The 17,017-nt window shown below is 40.9% G+C and overlaps 1 protein-coding gene across 1 annotated transcript in view; it reads left to right on the top strand.

The window, feature by feature from the left end:
* Positions 1–7,589, top strand: part of LOC113449142 (acyl-CoA (8-3)-desaturase-like) — a 28,184-nt gene extending 20,595 nt beyond the window's left edge. Inside the window, exons 8-12 of the mRNA XM_026720141.2 lie at positions 3,314–3,411; positions 4,524–4,620; positions 6,987–7,066; positions 7,234–7,359; positions 7,499–7,589. Of these exons, the coding sequence (XP_026575926.1) occupies positions 3,314–3,411; positions 4,524–4,620; positions 6,987–7,066; positions 7,234–7,359; positions 7,499–7,589 (492 nt within the window). The remainder of the gene's footprint in view (positions 1–3,313; positions 3,412–4,523; positions 4,621–6,986; positions 7,067–7,233; positions 7,360–7,498) is intronic.
* The last annotated feature ends 9,428 nt before the right edge of the window (positions 7,590–17,017 follow it).

Below are 17,017 nucleotides of genomic sequence, written 5' to 3'. Positions count from 1 at the left end.
AGGCCCATGCATTAAAACAGCCCTGCAGTTCAGTTGGGAGTGGTGTCACATGCCCTTTCCAAGGAGGTTTCATCTGGTGCGAAAGGGGCTGTCAGCAGAACCTCGTTTGGCTTTTGAGGAACCACCACTCTTCTTAAAGGAGTCCAAGCCTCTTAAAGTTGCTGAGTGGGGAGAGCAACATTGCTATGAAGCACCTAAGCCCCACCCAAGAAACCCCCCATTGAAGGGAGCTTCAAAACCAATTCCCATCAGAACCAGCTCAGATCTGAGACCAGGAAAAGGGGCGGCAGCTCTCTCTCCGTGCCCAACTAGCTGTGGACAAGGGTCAGAAGATCCCAGAGAGAGCTCCCCTTCATGTGGGAGAGGGAGCGGGGGGGGGGGAATTTTGGCAGGAGTTGTGGTGGACACTGGCTTGCAAAAGCTGGCATGGCTTGCCAAGTGGGTGGGGCCAGGGGCTGTGCTGCAGGGGAGGAGGGTGCCCACCCAGGTGAAGGAGGAGCAGGCAGGGCGTGGAGCTTGCTTGGCTTTCCTCACCCAACACCGTCGCTGTCTCTCCATGCTGCTTTATAAAACCTGCTCTGCAAAGAGCTGTGACCCCTAAATTCTGGAGTGATGCCTGATTCTCCTGCACCAGCTTGGCTGAATAGACAAGGAGGGAGTCTCAGCCTCCCATGTCCTGGCTCAGATCTGAGCTGGTTCTATGAGAACTTATTTTTGAGGCTGTCTTCAGTGGGGGGTTTATTGAGAGGGCTCTACAGGAGTGTTGCTCCCCTCTGGCATGTTTAAGAGGCATGGACTTCAATGTGGCCAGTGGTGGCTCCCCCAAAACCAATGGAAGTACTGGTAATAAATACATAAATGATTTTTTTTGTTACATTACTCTTATTGTTACATATTGACACTTATAGAAACAAACAGAAGTATCAACATGTAACAATAATAGTAAAATATTTTTTTATTTATGCATTTATTTATTTTTTACTATCTGTTTTGTTTTTATGATTAATAAAAACAAAACAGATACTAAATAAATACATAAAGAAATTAAAAAAGCAACTTACCAAAAATTAGGCAGGCAAGTTGGCTGGCCAGCTATACCGGGGTCCTCGGTTGGGACTAGTCTTTGGAGCTTGCTGTGGTGAGGACGGCTGGGCGGCCTGGGAGTCGGCACTCAACCGGGGCTAGTGGCGGTGGCAGGAGGAGATAGGAGCCTGCTGCTTGCCTCCTTGCTGCTTGCCTCCTCACTCACCAATTGATGGTGGAAGGCCAGGCAGAAACAACAGAGTGGTGGGCCAAGGGTGGGAAAAGATGGTGGCCAAGCAAAGATGGCAGCCAGCCAAAGATGGCGGCTGGGCGAGATAAGTAGCAAGGGTGGCTGGGTGGCCCAGGAGTTGGCACTCAACTGGGACTGGTGGCAGTGGCGGCAGGAGGAGGTAGGCAACCCACGGGTCTAGCTGTTTGCCTCCTCACTCACCAATCGATGGTGAAAGGCCAGGAAGTCATGGTGCGGTGGACTACAGGTGGAAGATGGCAGCCAGGCAAGGCAGGCAGCATTGGCGAGAGCAGCTTGGCAGTCCAGGAATCATCGGGACTCAACCAGGGCTGGCAGTGGTGGCAGTAGGCGACTGTGGCTTGCTTCGAGGTCTCACTCACCAATCCATGTCTTCAGCAATGGCCAGGCAAGGCAGGCCAGAGGAGGCAGACCAGGTGAGGCAGGCAGGCAGGCAGGCGGGTGAGGCAGGAAGGCCTGGGGAGGCAGGCCAGATGAGGCAGGCTGGGCAAGGGCGGCTGGTGGTGGGGTGCCTGGGGCTTGCAGAGCCCTCACTCACTAAGATCAGGCAGGCCAGAGGAAGGCAGGCAGTGATTGTTGGCTAGTTGGCTGGCTGGCTGGCTGGTTGATGCTACTGCTGCTGCAAGTGATGGCGGCAGGTGGGAAAAGAAAGGAAGTGATGTAGCGCACATGTGCTATAAGGTGTGCCTGGGTTGGGCAGAGCTGGGGGAGAATGCCATCAGTGATTGTTGCACATGTGCACAATGTCATGCTTGCGTGATGAGGACTGACTAGGCAGCGAATGGAGGAGCAGGTGGAGAGGGGCAGGGCCAGCCAGGGGCCCATTTTACTTGTTCTCTGAACTACTGGGAATCATAACAACCAGTTCTACCAAACCAGTGTGAATCGGTAGAATCCCACCCTTGCTTGTCTTGCAGCCAGGGTCATTTGGTACTGCCAAGTGGAGGCACATGCTCCGGTGAGAGCCTCTGCACTATGCTGGGGGGTTACGGGAAGGCTTTACTGCAGTTCTCACTCAGCCTTCTTCTGGATGCAATTTAGAGGCTACAGGGCTGGAACCTGGAGAAGTAGCAGCTGTGTGTGAGGGCAGATAGCCCATTCCCGAGGCTGCTGCCTGCCCCACCTGGTGCTCTCTTTGTATGCAGTGTCCAATGGGAAAGCAGGGGCACACCCCTCAATCTGCAGATTGGCCACCAGGATGTATGGCTAATTGTCCCATGTGGTGAATTGGTTGTGGCAATTTGTCCCTCAGCCAATTGCCTGGGTGAGTGGAGAGAGGAGCAAAAGGGGACAGGTCATGGGGGATGGGGGAAGGGGTAGCCAAAGGGGCAGCAGCATGAAGCAGGTGTGGCCAGGTATTGCACCCAATTGTCATAGATCACTGAATACATCCAATATCCCATAATATTCATTCCAGGGCAGAACTGACCAAAGAGTTGTTCTGCTCTTGTGCTATGTTACAAGGCAATGACTTAAATATGATCTTTCAGCAAGGTGTTTCCCTATTTGTTAAGTCAGGGGTGTCAAACTCAATTTCACTGAGGGCTGCATCAGGATTTTGTTTGACCTCGGGGGTGGGGGGCAGGACAAGCTCAACATCACTTGTTTTGGGGGCATCTGTGGTGACCCAAGTGCTCTACCAATGAAAACGGAGCTTGGGAGGGCTGCATGCCACCCTTGCCAGCTCTGTTTTGGGCTGTGATGGCCTCCTGCAACCCTCTGCCCAGTGAAAGCAGAGCTGGGGAGGGCCACCTGCAGCCCACTTGAGCTCTGTTTTTACTGGCAGAGGAACCATGACCCAGTCCTTCTCTGTTTCCAGGGTGACCCCATGAGCCAGATCTAAGCACCCCAAGGGCTGGATCCAGCCTGCGAGTCTTGAGTTTGACATCCCTGAGCTAAGTGATCTGAATCATACAACATAATGTATTTTAAAATCAACCTATTTGTATAAAGCAATTAGAAAGCTGACAGAAGCTACTTTTTCTCATCCTTTTTACTCTCTCCTCTCTTTTTTTTGGCCAGGATCTTGCTCTTATGTTATTCTATAATTTCCGTATGTGCCTCATGTTCATTCCTTTAATGGGATTCAAGACCTTCATGGCATATTACTGGCTTGCCAGGTAGGAACTGTGGAGAATTCTCAACTGCACTGCTGCCCCCTGTGCATATAATTGATGTACAAAATATGTGTTTGGAATGAGGGAGATTTTATGTGTGGTGCTTCATGTCCCCCATGATCTTGCCAGTCTGAAGAAGGGCAACTGTTACCATGTCTGAGTCATGAATCACAAGAAAAGGTTATTAAGTCCTGATCTGATATGTAATGTATTACATATATGATCTTGACACTGATTGGTGTTGTATCTTAATACAACACCAATCACAGCAAAAAGTAGAAACTTATGGGATGAGGGCCAAACAAACCCAATTAATACTTACATGAGAGACCTCCAGGAAATATCATATCTGAATACTAGAGTAGAAAGGGTTTTTTTTAAGGTTCTAAAGTGCTTAAAAGTGTTTCAGAATAAGGCAGTGAGAAACCACGTCTGTATTCCCTCACCCTCCAAAGCACCTTTATGTTTATGGAGTCATCAGGAATCAAGATTCCCTAGAAGAGACTTTACATTCTCTCTTTCTTTTTTAAAAACCTGCCTTTTGGCAAGAGCAAAATGGTAATCCATAGACAATATGGCAACGAAGAGCCAGTTTGGGGCAGTGGTGAAGGTTTTGGCCTAGAGGAAAAGGACATTCCAGGCTTGCCTGAGGCATGCAAGCTGGCCAGGCCCAGTCACAAACTCTCAGTCCAATACACCTCTTTAAGATAGTTGTGAGGAAAATAGGAGCATTGGGCAAGTTCTCCACCTTGAATTGAAATATAATAACAGACTGTAACTGGTGAAGGGATGTGATGTTCTCTGACATCAGGATTCCCATGGTGCTGATATCCCTGGTAATTATGGTTCTATGTGCATTGGAAGGTTTTGAACATTTGAAGTATAATTAAATAAATGTCTTCCTGGGTAACAGATACAATAAGTTACTCTCTCACCTTTAATTACTTACCTTCCACTGGAAGACAAACATTGAAAAAAGTGGTGGACTTGTAAGAGCAAAATCAATAAATAAAATTAGAAGATGGGAGTTTTGTCAGCAAAGATGATAAAGACAATGAAAAAAATTGTAAAAGTTTCCTAATTGTTTTATTTCTCAAAATTACTTATTTCCACAGGTCCCTAGAAAGCACATGGTTTCTGTGGGTCTCTCAAATGAATCATATTCCAATGAACATCAGTTATGACCAGAATTTGGATTGGGTCTCTTCCCAGGTAAGAACATTTCAATTTTTTTGCTCAGAGACACTATATTTCTTTCACTTAGTCCATTCATACTTTGGGGCATGTGGACTTTGAACAGAAGGCTTTCATGACCACCACTAAAATATTCTAGACATAACAATTGGGAAAGAACAAGAACTTAAGTTTTTCTATGTTGTTCTGTCTTTGCTACACATTACTCTGTTTGCAGCTTGACATGTAGCTAAACCCACCTATCCTCCAATACAACAGACCACTTGTGTAGAACTAGTTGCTTTATTAAAGGAACAGGATTGGTGAAACTGGTAAAAATAGAAATACATACAATAAGAACCTAAATATAAAATAAGCAGTACTGAGTTGCTGGTGAGCATAACAATTAATAAATACAAATAAATTGAAATCTCACCAGCAATGCTCTGTATATGGGACGTGGATTTTTGTCCTCAGATGAACACGTGTCACACATTATGCTGTTTCTTCCTAGTGCTTCTGTTCCCTCTCCATGGTAAAGTCTGGCTTCCCAGGATGCACAGAACTTGTTTTTGGAGTGAGGATTAAAGGGCAGGGTCAGCTTCCAAGCAATACAGCCACTGGATAGTGCCGCAGAACAACAACAGCATATATACAAATTATACTGTATGCCTGGGTGCATGACCTGTGGATAGGCAGATAGGCATATATAGCAGGGATTCACATTGTTGGAGATTTGAGTTGAACAAGATCCATTTTAAAGGATGCGCTGAGCATGTGCAAAGTAATAAGTAGCAGACAACTCTAATTAAAAACTGTTCACAATATTATTGTCTTGGATGTAGTGTATAATCTCAGCACAGCTATCAATAATTTAATTTATGGAAAAGTTCAAAGTTCAATTTATGGAAAAAGAAAGCCTGACTTCTATCTGAACTACACCTTGAAGAGAGGGAGGCAAGTGAGAAGGAGAGGGAGATGGGGGAGAGGGAGAGAAGGAGGTGAGAGATGAGAGGGAGAGGGAGAGAGAGGGAGGGAGGGAGTGGGAAAGAGGGAGGCAAGAGAGAAGGAGAGGAGAAGGGGGAGAGAGGCGAGAGAGAAGGAGAGGGAGAGAGGGAGGCGAGAGAGAAGGAGAGGAGAGGGGGAGAGAGGGAGAGGGAAAGAGAGAGAAAAAGAGGGAGGGGGAGAGAGAGAAGGGGAAAGAGGGAGGCAAGAGAGATGGAGATGGAGAGGGGGAAAGAGAGAGGGGGGAGGGGAAGAGAGAGAGAGAAGTGAAAGAGAAGAAGAGGGACAGAGGAGAGGGAGGGAGGGAGGGAGGGAGAGAGGAGAGGGGAGAGAGAGAAAGTGAGAGAGAGTGTGAGAGAGAAACATAAAACACCCTTCTTTAATTAATCATAAGCCATATAAGAAAGAGACACAGAGGCAGCAGATGAAAAACTTCTCATCTATCTGTCACCATTTGCCTTAGGCTGTTAGATGGAAATGGAGAGTACAGTAGTCAACAACATTTTTAAATGGGCTGATATTCACACTTGGTATCTGAATGCTGTGCTGGGTATGCCATCTTAAAACCTGCAGACAGGAATCAGAATAAAAAGCTACAATTTATTTCATTCCATTTGTGTATGTCTCTCTCTCTCTCTCTCTCTCTCTCTGTGTGTGTGTGTGTGTGTGTGTGTGCATCTTTGCATAATTTTTTTACACCTGGAAATTGCTTGGATAAGACCCCATAGTTTTTTTGATAAGGTTTTTTTTAAAAAAGTAGTTCGCTCTTCCTTGCTTCCCCCAAGAAAAGACCCGCCCAACATCATCCAGCTGGTTTTGTGGCTAAAGCAGGACTAGAACTCAAAGTCTTCCAGTTTGTAGTCTGTCGTCTTAACCCAGGGGTGTCAAACTCATGTTTCCGGTATCAGGTGATGTATCAGGACTTCCCCCCACTTTGCTAAACCAGGAATGGGTGATCCGGCCTTAACCACTGCATCAAATTGGCTCTCATTTTCATTTCTATTTACTGTACTGAAAGCTAAAGATAAATGCCTACTTTCCAGTCTTACATTTTAAAACATTCGCTTCCTTTTCTCCTTTTCTTCTATCAAATTAAGATAACAATTGTTCTTGGATCCTCAGATTGTGCATGTCTGGCATGTAAGATTTCAGTGCCAGTCTCTTAGCTACAAGGTTTCTGTACAAGGTACATTGTCTGTTAGAGCTGGCCTGAGTCAAACATTTACATCCAAATGTCTAGGAAGCTCAGAACGAACAAAGAGAAACCAAACAGAAGTCCAGACCCACAAGCCAAGAATAAGAGTTACTTGTTACAGAGCCTCCCTATGATAAGAAGCAACAGTGGCTGGAAAGAAAGGGGCCAACCGGAGGGCTTCACCTGCTGTCTCTTTCTCCCTTAGCTCTCAGCAACATGTAATGTTGACCATTCCTGGTTCAATGACTGGTTCACTGGGCACCTGAACTTCCAGATTGAGCATCAGTGAGTATGAGCAAGAGAAGAGGCCAGGCCATAGAAATGTGTGTGGGAGTGGGAGACCTTCAGGGCAGTCATACATCACACACGGCTGATGTTAAGCAGGTCTGCCATGTTTTGAACCTAGCAAAAGTTCTGGGATCGTCACCTGACACTCTCTTTTCTTCCTGTAGCCTTTTCCCCACCATGCCTCGACACAATTACTGCAAGGTGGCTCCTCTGGTGAAATCTCTATGTGCCAAGCATGGTGTGCACTATGAGTGCAAGCCCATCCTCACAGCTTTTGCAGATATATTGCAGTAAGTTCACAGCTGAGGGAGGCTCCTCTTGGGCACTGGTTTATCCAGAAAAGGTTGCAGCCAGAAAGATCACAGAGAAGATTGTCTGGTGAACATGTTCTTACTGCCATTAATTCTCTTCTCTTTTGTCTTTCTGTAGTAGCCTGAAGGAATATGGGCAGGACTGGCAGGAAGCTTATCTACATGAATTAGGAGTGGGAGATGTTCAGACAGCAACAGAAATACATTAACTTGGTAAGAAAGAATGGCTTAATTATGGAGAGAATACAATATTTCAAATAATGAATTGGTCACCTCTCTGTTCCCCTGCTTTAGCAGAGACATCAGGATTTGGTCATGTCTGTGTATCACCATTTATAAATGGGAAACAACTAGAGGGCTGAGTGGAAAGTTGTTTTGGTGCACCTTGTAGGAACTCTCACTTTGTGTTGATTGGTACAAAACTAGGAAAAGGGAAATGACACAATGAGTTTTGTTTTCAGTAGGTGGGAACATTGACAAAGGAGCTGATAAGCCTTCAACTACTTCTTTGGCTTGCTTACCATTGCCATCCCTTTTAGACCCTGATTAACCAGACTATCATACACCCATCCAGGTCATTTAAGTAGGATACCACCACTCTAATTGGGAGTTAGACTTTACAAGATACAACTTTGTGTAATGATCAGCAATCATTGTGAAGCACTTTCCAATGTGAGTTTCTTTAATGAGTCTTTTTTTTTCATTTCTTGACAGTGGTTCATTGAGTTCATATTAATTTGAAGAAGTAAAGACTGGTGGAGACCTTCCTCTAGGAGCTTTTCCATTGGATGTAAACTCAGGAGATGTAAACTCAAACTCTTCCTGTGATGCTACCAGAAATAGTAGCCTTCCTCTTTCTCCCTCTCTATTTCGGAGTCAAATGTTCAGTTTTCTTACAATTTTGGAAAACGATTTGACAATTCCTGTTGATACTTGAATGTTTATTGTATTCAATACTTCTACTATTTATGTGAAATATTATTGGACATTGTTTTATTCTGGTTTATAGAGCGTTGTTTTTTTATAACTCTCTGAGCAGAGATAAGTGTATATAAAAAGCTGAGCTGAAATTTGAACTTCTGACTTTGACTGTCTCTTAGAATAATGAATAAGCAGGAACAAAAGCACTTCAGATAGATGATGAATAGTATAACTAAGTAAGTAAATAAATAAATAAACAAATAAATAAAAATAAATAAAATAGTGACTCAGCCATTTCTTTCATGCCACCAGGCCTAATTCTGTCTTACTCCATTTGCTAAGATGAACAACAGAGCTGCTTCCTTTTGGGGATATTCATCCCATTATTCTAAATCTTAATCACGGTGGAGAACATGAAATCTGCCAGGTGAGGCCATGCTGAGACTCAGAATCTACCTTAGAGGGCATGGATTTAGAGTTAGGGTTAGTTAGGGGTGTCCACAATGGTGTGGGTGCTGTTTGGTGTGAAAACAGTAAAGATGATGCTTATGATCACACCCTCTGATAATTGCACAGGCTTCAACATAGGCACTGCTACCATCCTACTTTTTTTAATCCCATCCCCCCGCTGCAGTCACCCCTGTTGTCAAGAGTTGTTGAGAGTTGTAATTTAACATTGTGGGGGGGGATATGGTCTTCTCAGTTTTATCACTAACTACTCATCTATTTGTTGTGAGGGGAGGCAGTGGGAGGAAGTACAGCAAATTGTCTTTCTTATTGACCATGCATTGATCTTCCAGAGCTTTCCTTATCATTACCACAACTTTTTTTTCCTGGCCCACAAATTTCTTCTCTTCCAGCATAATTTGTGCTGTTCCAACAAATGAGCCCTTTTCTGCTGAGAAATAAAGCCTGTGGTTAAACGTAGACAACTTGCATAAAATTGTTGGATTTGCTGGTTTTGTTCCTTGTACCAATGTCTGTATCTGGTCATCAAACATGGACAAATCCTTTTCGTTAAGGTGGTCTGGAATTGAGGAAGAGGAAATATGCAAAGAAATCAATTTTGACCTGCCTCTATGAGGATGGGTTTTTCAGAGCTGCCTGTTTTATTCAGGGTTTGTTCCTTTCTCACTAGAATAGTCCCCATTCTTAACTTTTCCAAGAAGTTTGCATATATGGATACCCGATGCCTCCCTCCATATTGTCTCCTTATATTAACACAGTCCATTTCTCCATCTAAACCTAATGAATGAAAGAAAAATAAGGTACTCTTAAGAAAACATTGTTAGGGATATACCCTAGCAGAATGTGCACAGCAGTCAGGCAGTCAGGCGAATATGAGAGAAAGCGTTTTTTAGGTTACACACTCAGTAAAAACGGATACACTGTCTTAGTTGAATAGTTTATTCCATTAAGAGTTTAGCAGGGTCAAACAGTCCAACTATCATTCCCCAGTGTTCAGTCAGTTCAGTCCGGAGATTGTTCAATTGCAAAAAACCAGTGTCGAAAAAAAAGGTCAGTTAACTTACAATGTCAATCCATAAATCAGTCCCGTAAATATCTTCTCACAGTAGATTAGATATGCAGCATTCAAAACTCTTTCCTCCTTCGACATCAACAACAGGGAACACGCAGAACAATCAACCAACAATCCAGTAGCAATCCGGGTTCTCTAGCTCCCTCTTATGGCAGTTTCTCAACCGCACCCAAATTATATCATTTAGAGTTTAAAGTGAAAAACACATTTAAACTTTGCTATCATGGTTTATATATTATTTACCCAAACAATGTTAGGTAACTATGGTTATTCCTAACAAACATAATTATTTCTGAGACTATTACCTCCCATTCTTCCTGTTCTGTATCAAACCTTTGCGCAGGTACAATGGATGGTCAATGCCGAAAAGTTTTGTACTAGGGCCAGCATCAATCTGCAGCTGCTCTGGTGACTTAAACCTTCTGCTGGGAACACAAAGTGAGCCTTTTGCCCATAAATATTCTAAGATGGTGACAATGTGCTCTTAAAAATTGGATCCACTCCTGGGAAAACTGGTCACCTGTTTTCATTCCCCAAATCCTAAGAAACCATTTCATATCAAATGTGTTTCTGAATAACTGATGAGACAAACGTATATTCCAAGTAACATCTGGCTGACCAGCCTTACTAAATCAATTTTTATTAATGTTCTCCACCCTGTTGTGTCCTTATCCAAGAAAAAAAATAGAAATAAAAGATCATATAGTTTGTAACAATATTTTTCCTCATTATCCACAACATAGAACATCTTTCTAATTGTTTCCTTTGTTGCTTGTTGTGCTTCCACACTTCGCAAGGCCAGCAATTTGACATTCACCCTCTATTTTATCTGCGCTACTAACCTCTTAAAACAAGAAGACATGAATGACCTAGAGCCGAAAGGATAAATCCTCCATTTTCTCAAATAAACTTGATCTAAAGAATTAATTTTTGAACGTATTGTTCCAAATAAAATAAGATCCCTGTAGATTAAATAGAAAAAATATTGCTGCATTTCTCCTACATAGAATTGCAAAATGGATGCCAGAGGTTGCAAATATGTTGTAGATTATGGTTCTCTGGAGAGAGCACCAAGGAACCCACAGTTCAACCTTGAGATACAAATATTCTCTTCTATCAATAAATGCTTTTTGGTTAGACGGATTCAGAGCCTGTGTTATATGAGATGGCTCCCAGTGGATTTCATTCTAAATTTTGATATGATTTTTGTAAATAAGGAATGTAGAATTATAATGGCCTTCATACATTAAAAAAATACAAAGCTAAGGGATAAACAAATAAAAAAAACAGATTTGAAGAAAGAAAAGGCTCAGGAAAGAAAAAGAATGAAAGTGTAAGAAAGAAAGAGGAAAAGAAGGAAAACTGAAAAAGAATGACTTCCAACTTTCTTTGGTACAGGCATAAGTAAAAAAATATATCAAACTCTAAGATTAATATTTGTCTACATTATTTTCATAACCCTTATTTAATCATCAAACCCCAGATCAACTTTTAATTTCAGTTTCTCACAAAAAGTCCAGTAATGGTTCATACTGCTTTAATCACTATTTGTTAACAAAACCACAACTAATTTATTTAATTGTACGAAACTCTAAATAAAACAGGAATGGAAAATCCTAAGGTCTAGTGTAGACCCATCCTACTCAACTTTGGCAACTTTAAGGTGCATGGAGTTCAATTCCCAGAATTCCCCAGGCAGCATGAAATTTGCCCATCTTAAACTTGCCAAGACTGGAAAACGCTGGTCTACAGATAGGAATTTTTCCATCCCTCTTTCATTGGTTCCTATTTACTTTTGAGCAATCATAATGCAAAACCCTCACTCCACAGTAATGATCATGCACAATCCCCATTCCCAACTAACCCTAGAGCTGGGGTTTGGGGCCTGGAAGGCCTCAAGCACCACCCTGGAAACCAAAACGGGGTGAGGGGGCTGCGTGACACGCTCCCATGCCCCATTTTGGGCCTGGAAGGCCTCCTGCACTAACCTGGAAGCCAAAACTGGGCATGCTGGAAGACTCCTGGGAGGGGGTGGGCGGGACCAGCCAGAGGTGGGATTAGCCAGTTCTCTGAACTGGGCAAAAAGTTAAGAAGAGAACCAGCTGAATCCCATCTCTGATCTTGACAGACTTGAACATTGAACCCTATATAACAAAATGAAATTCAAATCAAATGTATAGGTACATATTAGGTGCCCCCTGGCTCAATAGAAGTAGCTGTGAGAGGGATCTTGGAGTCCTAGTGGATAATCACTTAAATATGAACCAGCAGTGTGCTGCAGCTACCAAAAAAGCCAATGCAGTTCTAGGCTGCATTAACAAAGAGATAGAATGAAGATCATGTGAAGTGTTAGTAGGCTTTATAATGCCTTGGTAAGACCACACTTGGAATATTGTATTCAGCTTTGGTCGCCACGATATAAAAATGATGTCGAGACTCTAGAAAGGGTGTAGAGAAGAGCAACAAAGAAGATAAGGGGACTGGAGGTTAAACATTATGAAGAACAGTTGAAGGGATTTGATATGCCTAGTTTAATGAAAAGAAAGACGAGGGGTGACATGATAGCAGTATTCCAATATTCAAGAGACTGCCACAAAGAGAGGGTCAAACTATTTTCCAAAGCACCTGAAGGCAAGACAAGAAGCAATGGATGAGACTATCAGGGAATTGCACAGCAAGTATCCAAATGAAGTCAGAGATGCTGACACTAACTTTTAGTTTTATATGAATATATTTTACATTTATATATATAGCAAACAAGATTGTCAGGCACATCACTCTCTCATCTGTTGCCATTTGTATACATGTTGTATTATCTTAAAATATTAGTATAGCACTCTTCATTTCAATATCCAAATCCCTTAAAATTGTATGTCATGTTATCTCTCATCACAACTCTCATAACACTATGAATTCTGCTTTGGCTGTGGAAATGGCAACTGAAGTCTGTTTTTAGATTTCCAACCAACTAATATATTTGCAAACATTGCAACAAACCCTGACCTTGATTTTCTATTCTGTACATTATTAGGCCTATCACTGTCTACAAAACATTTCAATTCCAATTCATTTGATGGTTACAAATGCAATTCTAAATCTATATTTCTCTTTAAATAATGTAGTATTCTTTTAATTCCTAACCAGGGTTGTGTAAATTTTGGGCAATTAACCTTGATTTATATATTGTACATTCATCAAAAGTTTCTTTTTGTCCACCCAACAGCTTTTTGTCCCTCTGGTAACCTCATTTCAGTGAAAAACTTATGTCTCTGCATAGACAACATATCTTCATTTATAGCCTCTTTCCATTTTTTATTGTTTTGCCAGAGGTAATTCGTGTCTGTAATGCTTAACCTCTCCAGCTGGTAGTGATGGGAACAAAATCAGTTTTGACAGTATGTGTTCATTTTGGTGAATAGGCTGACTTGTGATTTAAAAAATTCAGAGTTGCTTCTTCTCTTTCCACCTCCTCGCCATCTCTGGAATGCCACAGGTTGAGAATTTCTACCTGCTACACAAAAAAGAGATTGGCACAATCTGAAACAACTTTTCATTTGTCAAAACATTACAGTGACAAATCTCACATCCTACTGTTAGTGTTTGCCTGTTATGGGGAATTGAAAGGGATCTATCAGTAATAATATGTATCCATATCTTGCAGTTGCTTAAGTGCCTACACTCAGATCCAATTCATTTGTGTCTTTATTTTAGGTTTAGGGATTATGAACAGGGGTATCAAACTCATCCTCACATCCCAGACATAAACTGCTTCAACTCCTTCCCTCAAAACGATGCTATAGAGCACTGCACACCAGAAAAATTAGACACAAGAACAGTTTTTCCCGAAAGTCATCACTCTGCTAAACAAATAATTCCCTCAACACTGTTCAACTATTTACAAAGTGTGCACTACTATTTCTGTTAATCTTATCACCCATCTTATCACCTTATCACCCATCCCCTCCCACTTGTGATTGTAGGACTGAAACTTTGTCGCTTGTATCCTTACGATTTATATTGACTATTTCCTAGTATGATTTGATTGTTGATTGTACCCTAAGACTATCATTAAGTGATGTACGTTATGATTCTTGATTCTTAACGAATGCATCTTTTCTTTATGTATACTGAGAGTATTTACACCAAGAAAAATTCCTTGTGTGTCCAATCACACTTGGCCAATAAAGTATTCTATTCTATTCTAGTCTAGTCTAGTCTATTCTAGTCTAGTCTAGTCTAGTCTATTCTATTCTATTCTCATCACTCCTTATCACCCATCCCCTCCCACTTGTGATTGTATGACTATAACTTTGTCGCTTGTATCCTTATGATCTATATTTACTGTTTCCTAGTATGATTTGATTGCTTATTGTACCCTATGACTATCATTAAGGATTGTACTTTATGATTCTTGACGAATTTGTCTTGGTGCAAATATTCTCAGTATACATAAAAGAAAAGATAAATTCCTTGTGTTTCCAATCACACTTGGCCAATAAAGAATTCTATTCTATTCTATTCTATTCTATTCTATTCTATTCTATTCTATTCTATTCTATTCTATTCTATTCAAGTAATCATCATCCTTGATTACTTTTAATCTTCAGTTAGAATTTACTTTCTGGATATACAATATTGAATATATTTCAAAGATTATTGAAAACTATCTCTGATTCAGGACTCAGCCCAGATAAACATATAACACTGTCTAAGGACCTATATTATGACTGGTAAGTAGCAGTTTGGGGTCTACAGCAGAAAGAAAATGCATAGGATTGGCTATTAGCACATCTAGCAAGAAAAGATGGAGAAAGCCACTTTACTTTATTTCATTCTAATTTTATAATGAGATTATCATTTATAATTCAATTTTTTTCAAACATGCTATACTTCAGTGGTTAATCATATCTTATTTACTCAAAAAGGTAAAATTCTTATGAGTTTGAACCTGATTTCCATTAAGTGCCATTTCATATCATATTATGGTGATGATAATCAGTCTGTCCCAACAAAGTCCCACAAAGCAGGAAGAATGGATCTGACACCCGGAATACAGTAACAAATATATTTGGGTTAAATATATAGTCTTTTAAATTATGTATTTGGCTTCTGCACACAACTATATCTCAATTTAAGAAGAAGTTGCTTAAGTATGACTACAGTTGCCTGGACAACACTATTAAAACATCTTCCTTGACTAGAGTTCAACTCTTAGTGATTTCCTGCCCCTGCAGTTATTGTGGCAACAATGTTGAAGTAAACTTGATTTTATTATTAGAAAGTTTTGTGATTTTAAATTCAAAATGGGTATGAATAAGGTATAGAAGGTACAGAGGCCTAACATTAAGAGGCTGAGCTTGTTGACCAGAAGGTTGGCAATTTGAAAGCCAAGTACTGTGTGATAGGGTGAACTCCCAGCTCCTGCCCACCTAGCAGGTTGAAAACATGCAAATGTGAGTAGATAAATAGGTACTACTTCAGCAGGAAGATGCATCTCAGTGTATATTCATGCCAGGCATATGACCATGGAAGCATCTTTGGACAACACTGGCTCCTTCAGCTAGGAAACTAAGTACTGCCTCCGAGAGTCAGACACGACTGAGATTTACTTTTTTTAAAAATGTATAAAGAGCTGTTATAGGAAATTGAAGACTATGTTGCATATCCTCTGTTTTATTTATTTAATTTTTCTAATCTCACTTTTATTGTTTTTATAAATAACTCAAGATGGAGAACATATCCAGCTAATTTTCATGCCTAAGGGGTGGGGGTGCTAGAATCCACAATCTTCTGATTCCACCCAATCACATGACCACCAAGCCACGCCTACCAAATAAGCCATGCCCACAGAACCATCAGTAAAAAAATTTGAATCTCACTACTGTGTCCACCACATATAGTAGTATGAACCAGGTGTCTGGTGGCATTTCCAACATTTAGCTGATTTGTCTTTAAACATCCTTGCCAACCTTGCCGGTGCAAAATGCCATGTAAAACATCTTGCACAAGTTTTCTCTATATGACATTATATGGCAGTTGACATTCTTAATTTATAGTTTCTATCCCATAATTGCTGCCATTTTTCTAATTCTATTGTATAACCAATTTTTTTTGCCCATGCTGTCAATACTTTATTGTGTTGCTTTTTGATGTGGACTTCTTGCAAACAAATTATGTCAATTTTAATTTTTCTAATTTGCTAAAGGTCCTTTTCTTTTTTATTGCCGAATTCAGTCCATTTATGTTAATAGACATTAACTTTATTTCTTCTTCCATGATTTTACTTATAAATGGGTTTTGCTGTTCTAGTCACTCTTGTCTCTCTTTGCTTCTTTTGCCTTTGCTCCTTCTCTTACTGCTAGTTCCTCCCAAAATAACTCATCCTAACTCATTCCCAGAAAAATTGAATTTTAAAAGTTATCCAGTGAAGGACAATAACTAACTATATTATAATAATTTTCCACTCCTCCCATTTTGACATTATCTTTCCATAAGAATCACATTCTACAGTTTCTCCCTGTTAGGAATATAAGTCACCTAACAGGTATTTGGGTTAGAAATATATAAGCCAGGATAGACATTTTAGTACTATATCTTTAAGAGATTGCAAAAATTGCAATTGGGTGTGGTTCTGCAAATGGCCATAAGATGGAGCCAGAAACCTGTTTTCCTTCTGTTGGAGAAATTGCTGTTCCTTCTAATTAACTGATATTACTGGATTTGATGTAAATCTGATACTGAACTGTTTTTGACACTGGACTTTGATATTGTAATTATCCCTGGATTGAAACCTGACTGATTTACCTGTGAATGACTTTTGGACTGCTTGTTTTTGAACTTTGTTTAAACCTTTCTGGAAGTAAAAACCTACATTTACTGTACAGTGTATCTGTGTGCTCTGTGTGTATTATTCCAACACTACTCTCTATACATCTCCCTGTATGCGCTCATTCTCCTAACGGGGAATTACCTCAACAAGTCCCAGATAAAAATCCACATTTTGGTCAACATTTACTTTTCAACCAGCCAAAAAAATCAAATCCACCATGTCTATTAAACTAGAAAATCCGGATACAATAAGATCTACAACATTTGCATAATTTATATTCTTGTGAGTCAGAAAGGTTTTTTTTCCCAGGGAGAATCACAGCTGCCTCTTGCAAAAGAAAATCCAGC

Source organism: Pseudonaja textilis, chromosome 1, assembly GCF_049901715.1.
Source record: "Pseudonaja textilis isolate UNSWEBS1 chromosome 1, rPseTex1.2, whole genome shotgun sequence".
Classification (NCBI taxonomy): domain Eukaryota; kingdom Metazoa; phylum Chordata; class Lepidosauria; order Squamata; family Elapidae; genus Pseudonaja; species Pseudonaja textilis.
Note: the sequence above shows the minus strand (reverse complement) of the source record. Positions and strands in the feature narration are given on the sequence as shown.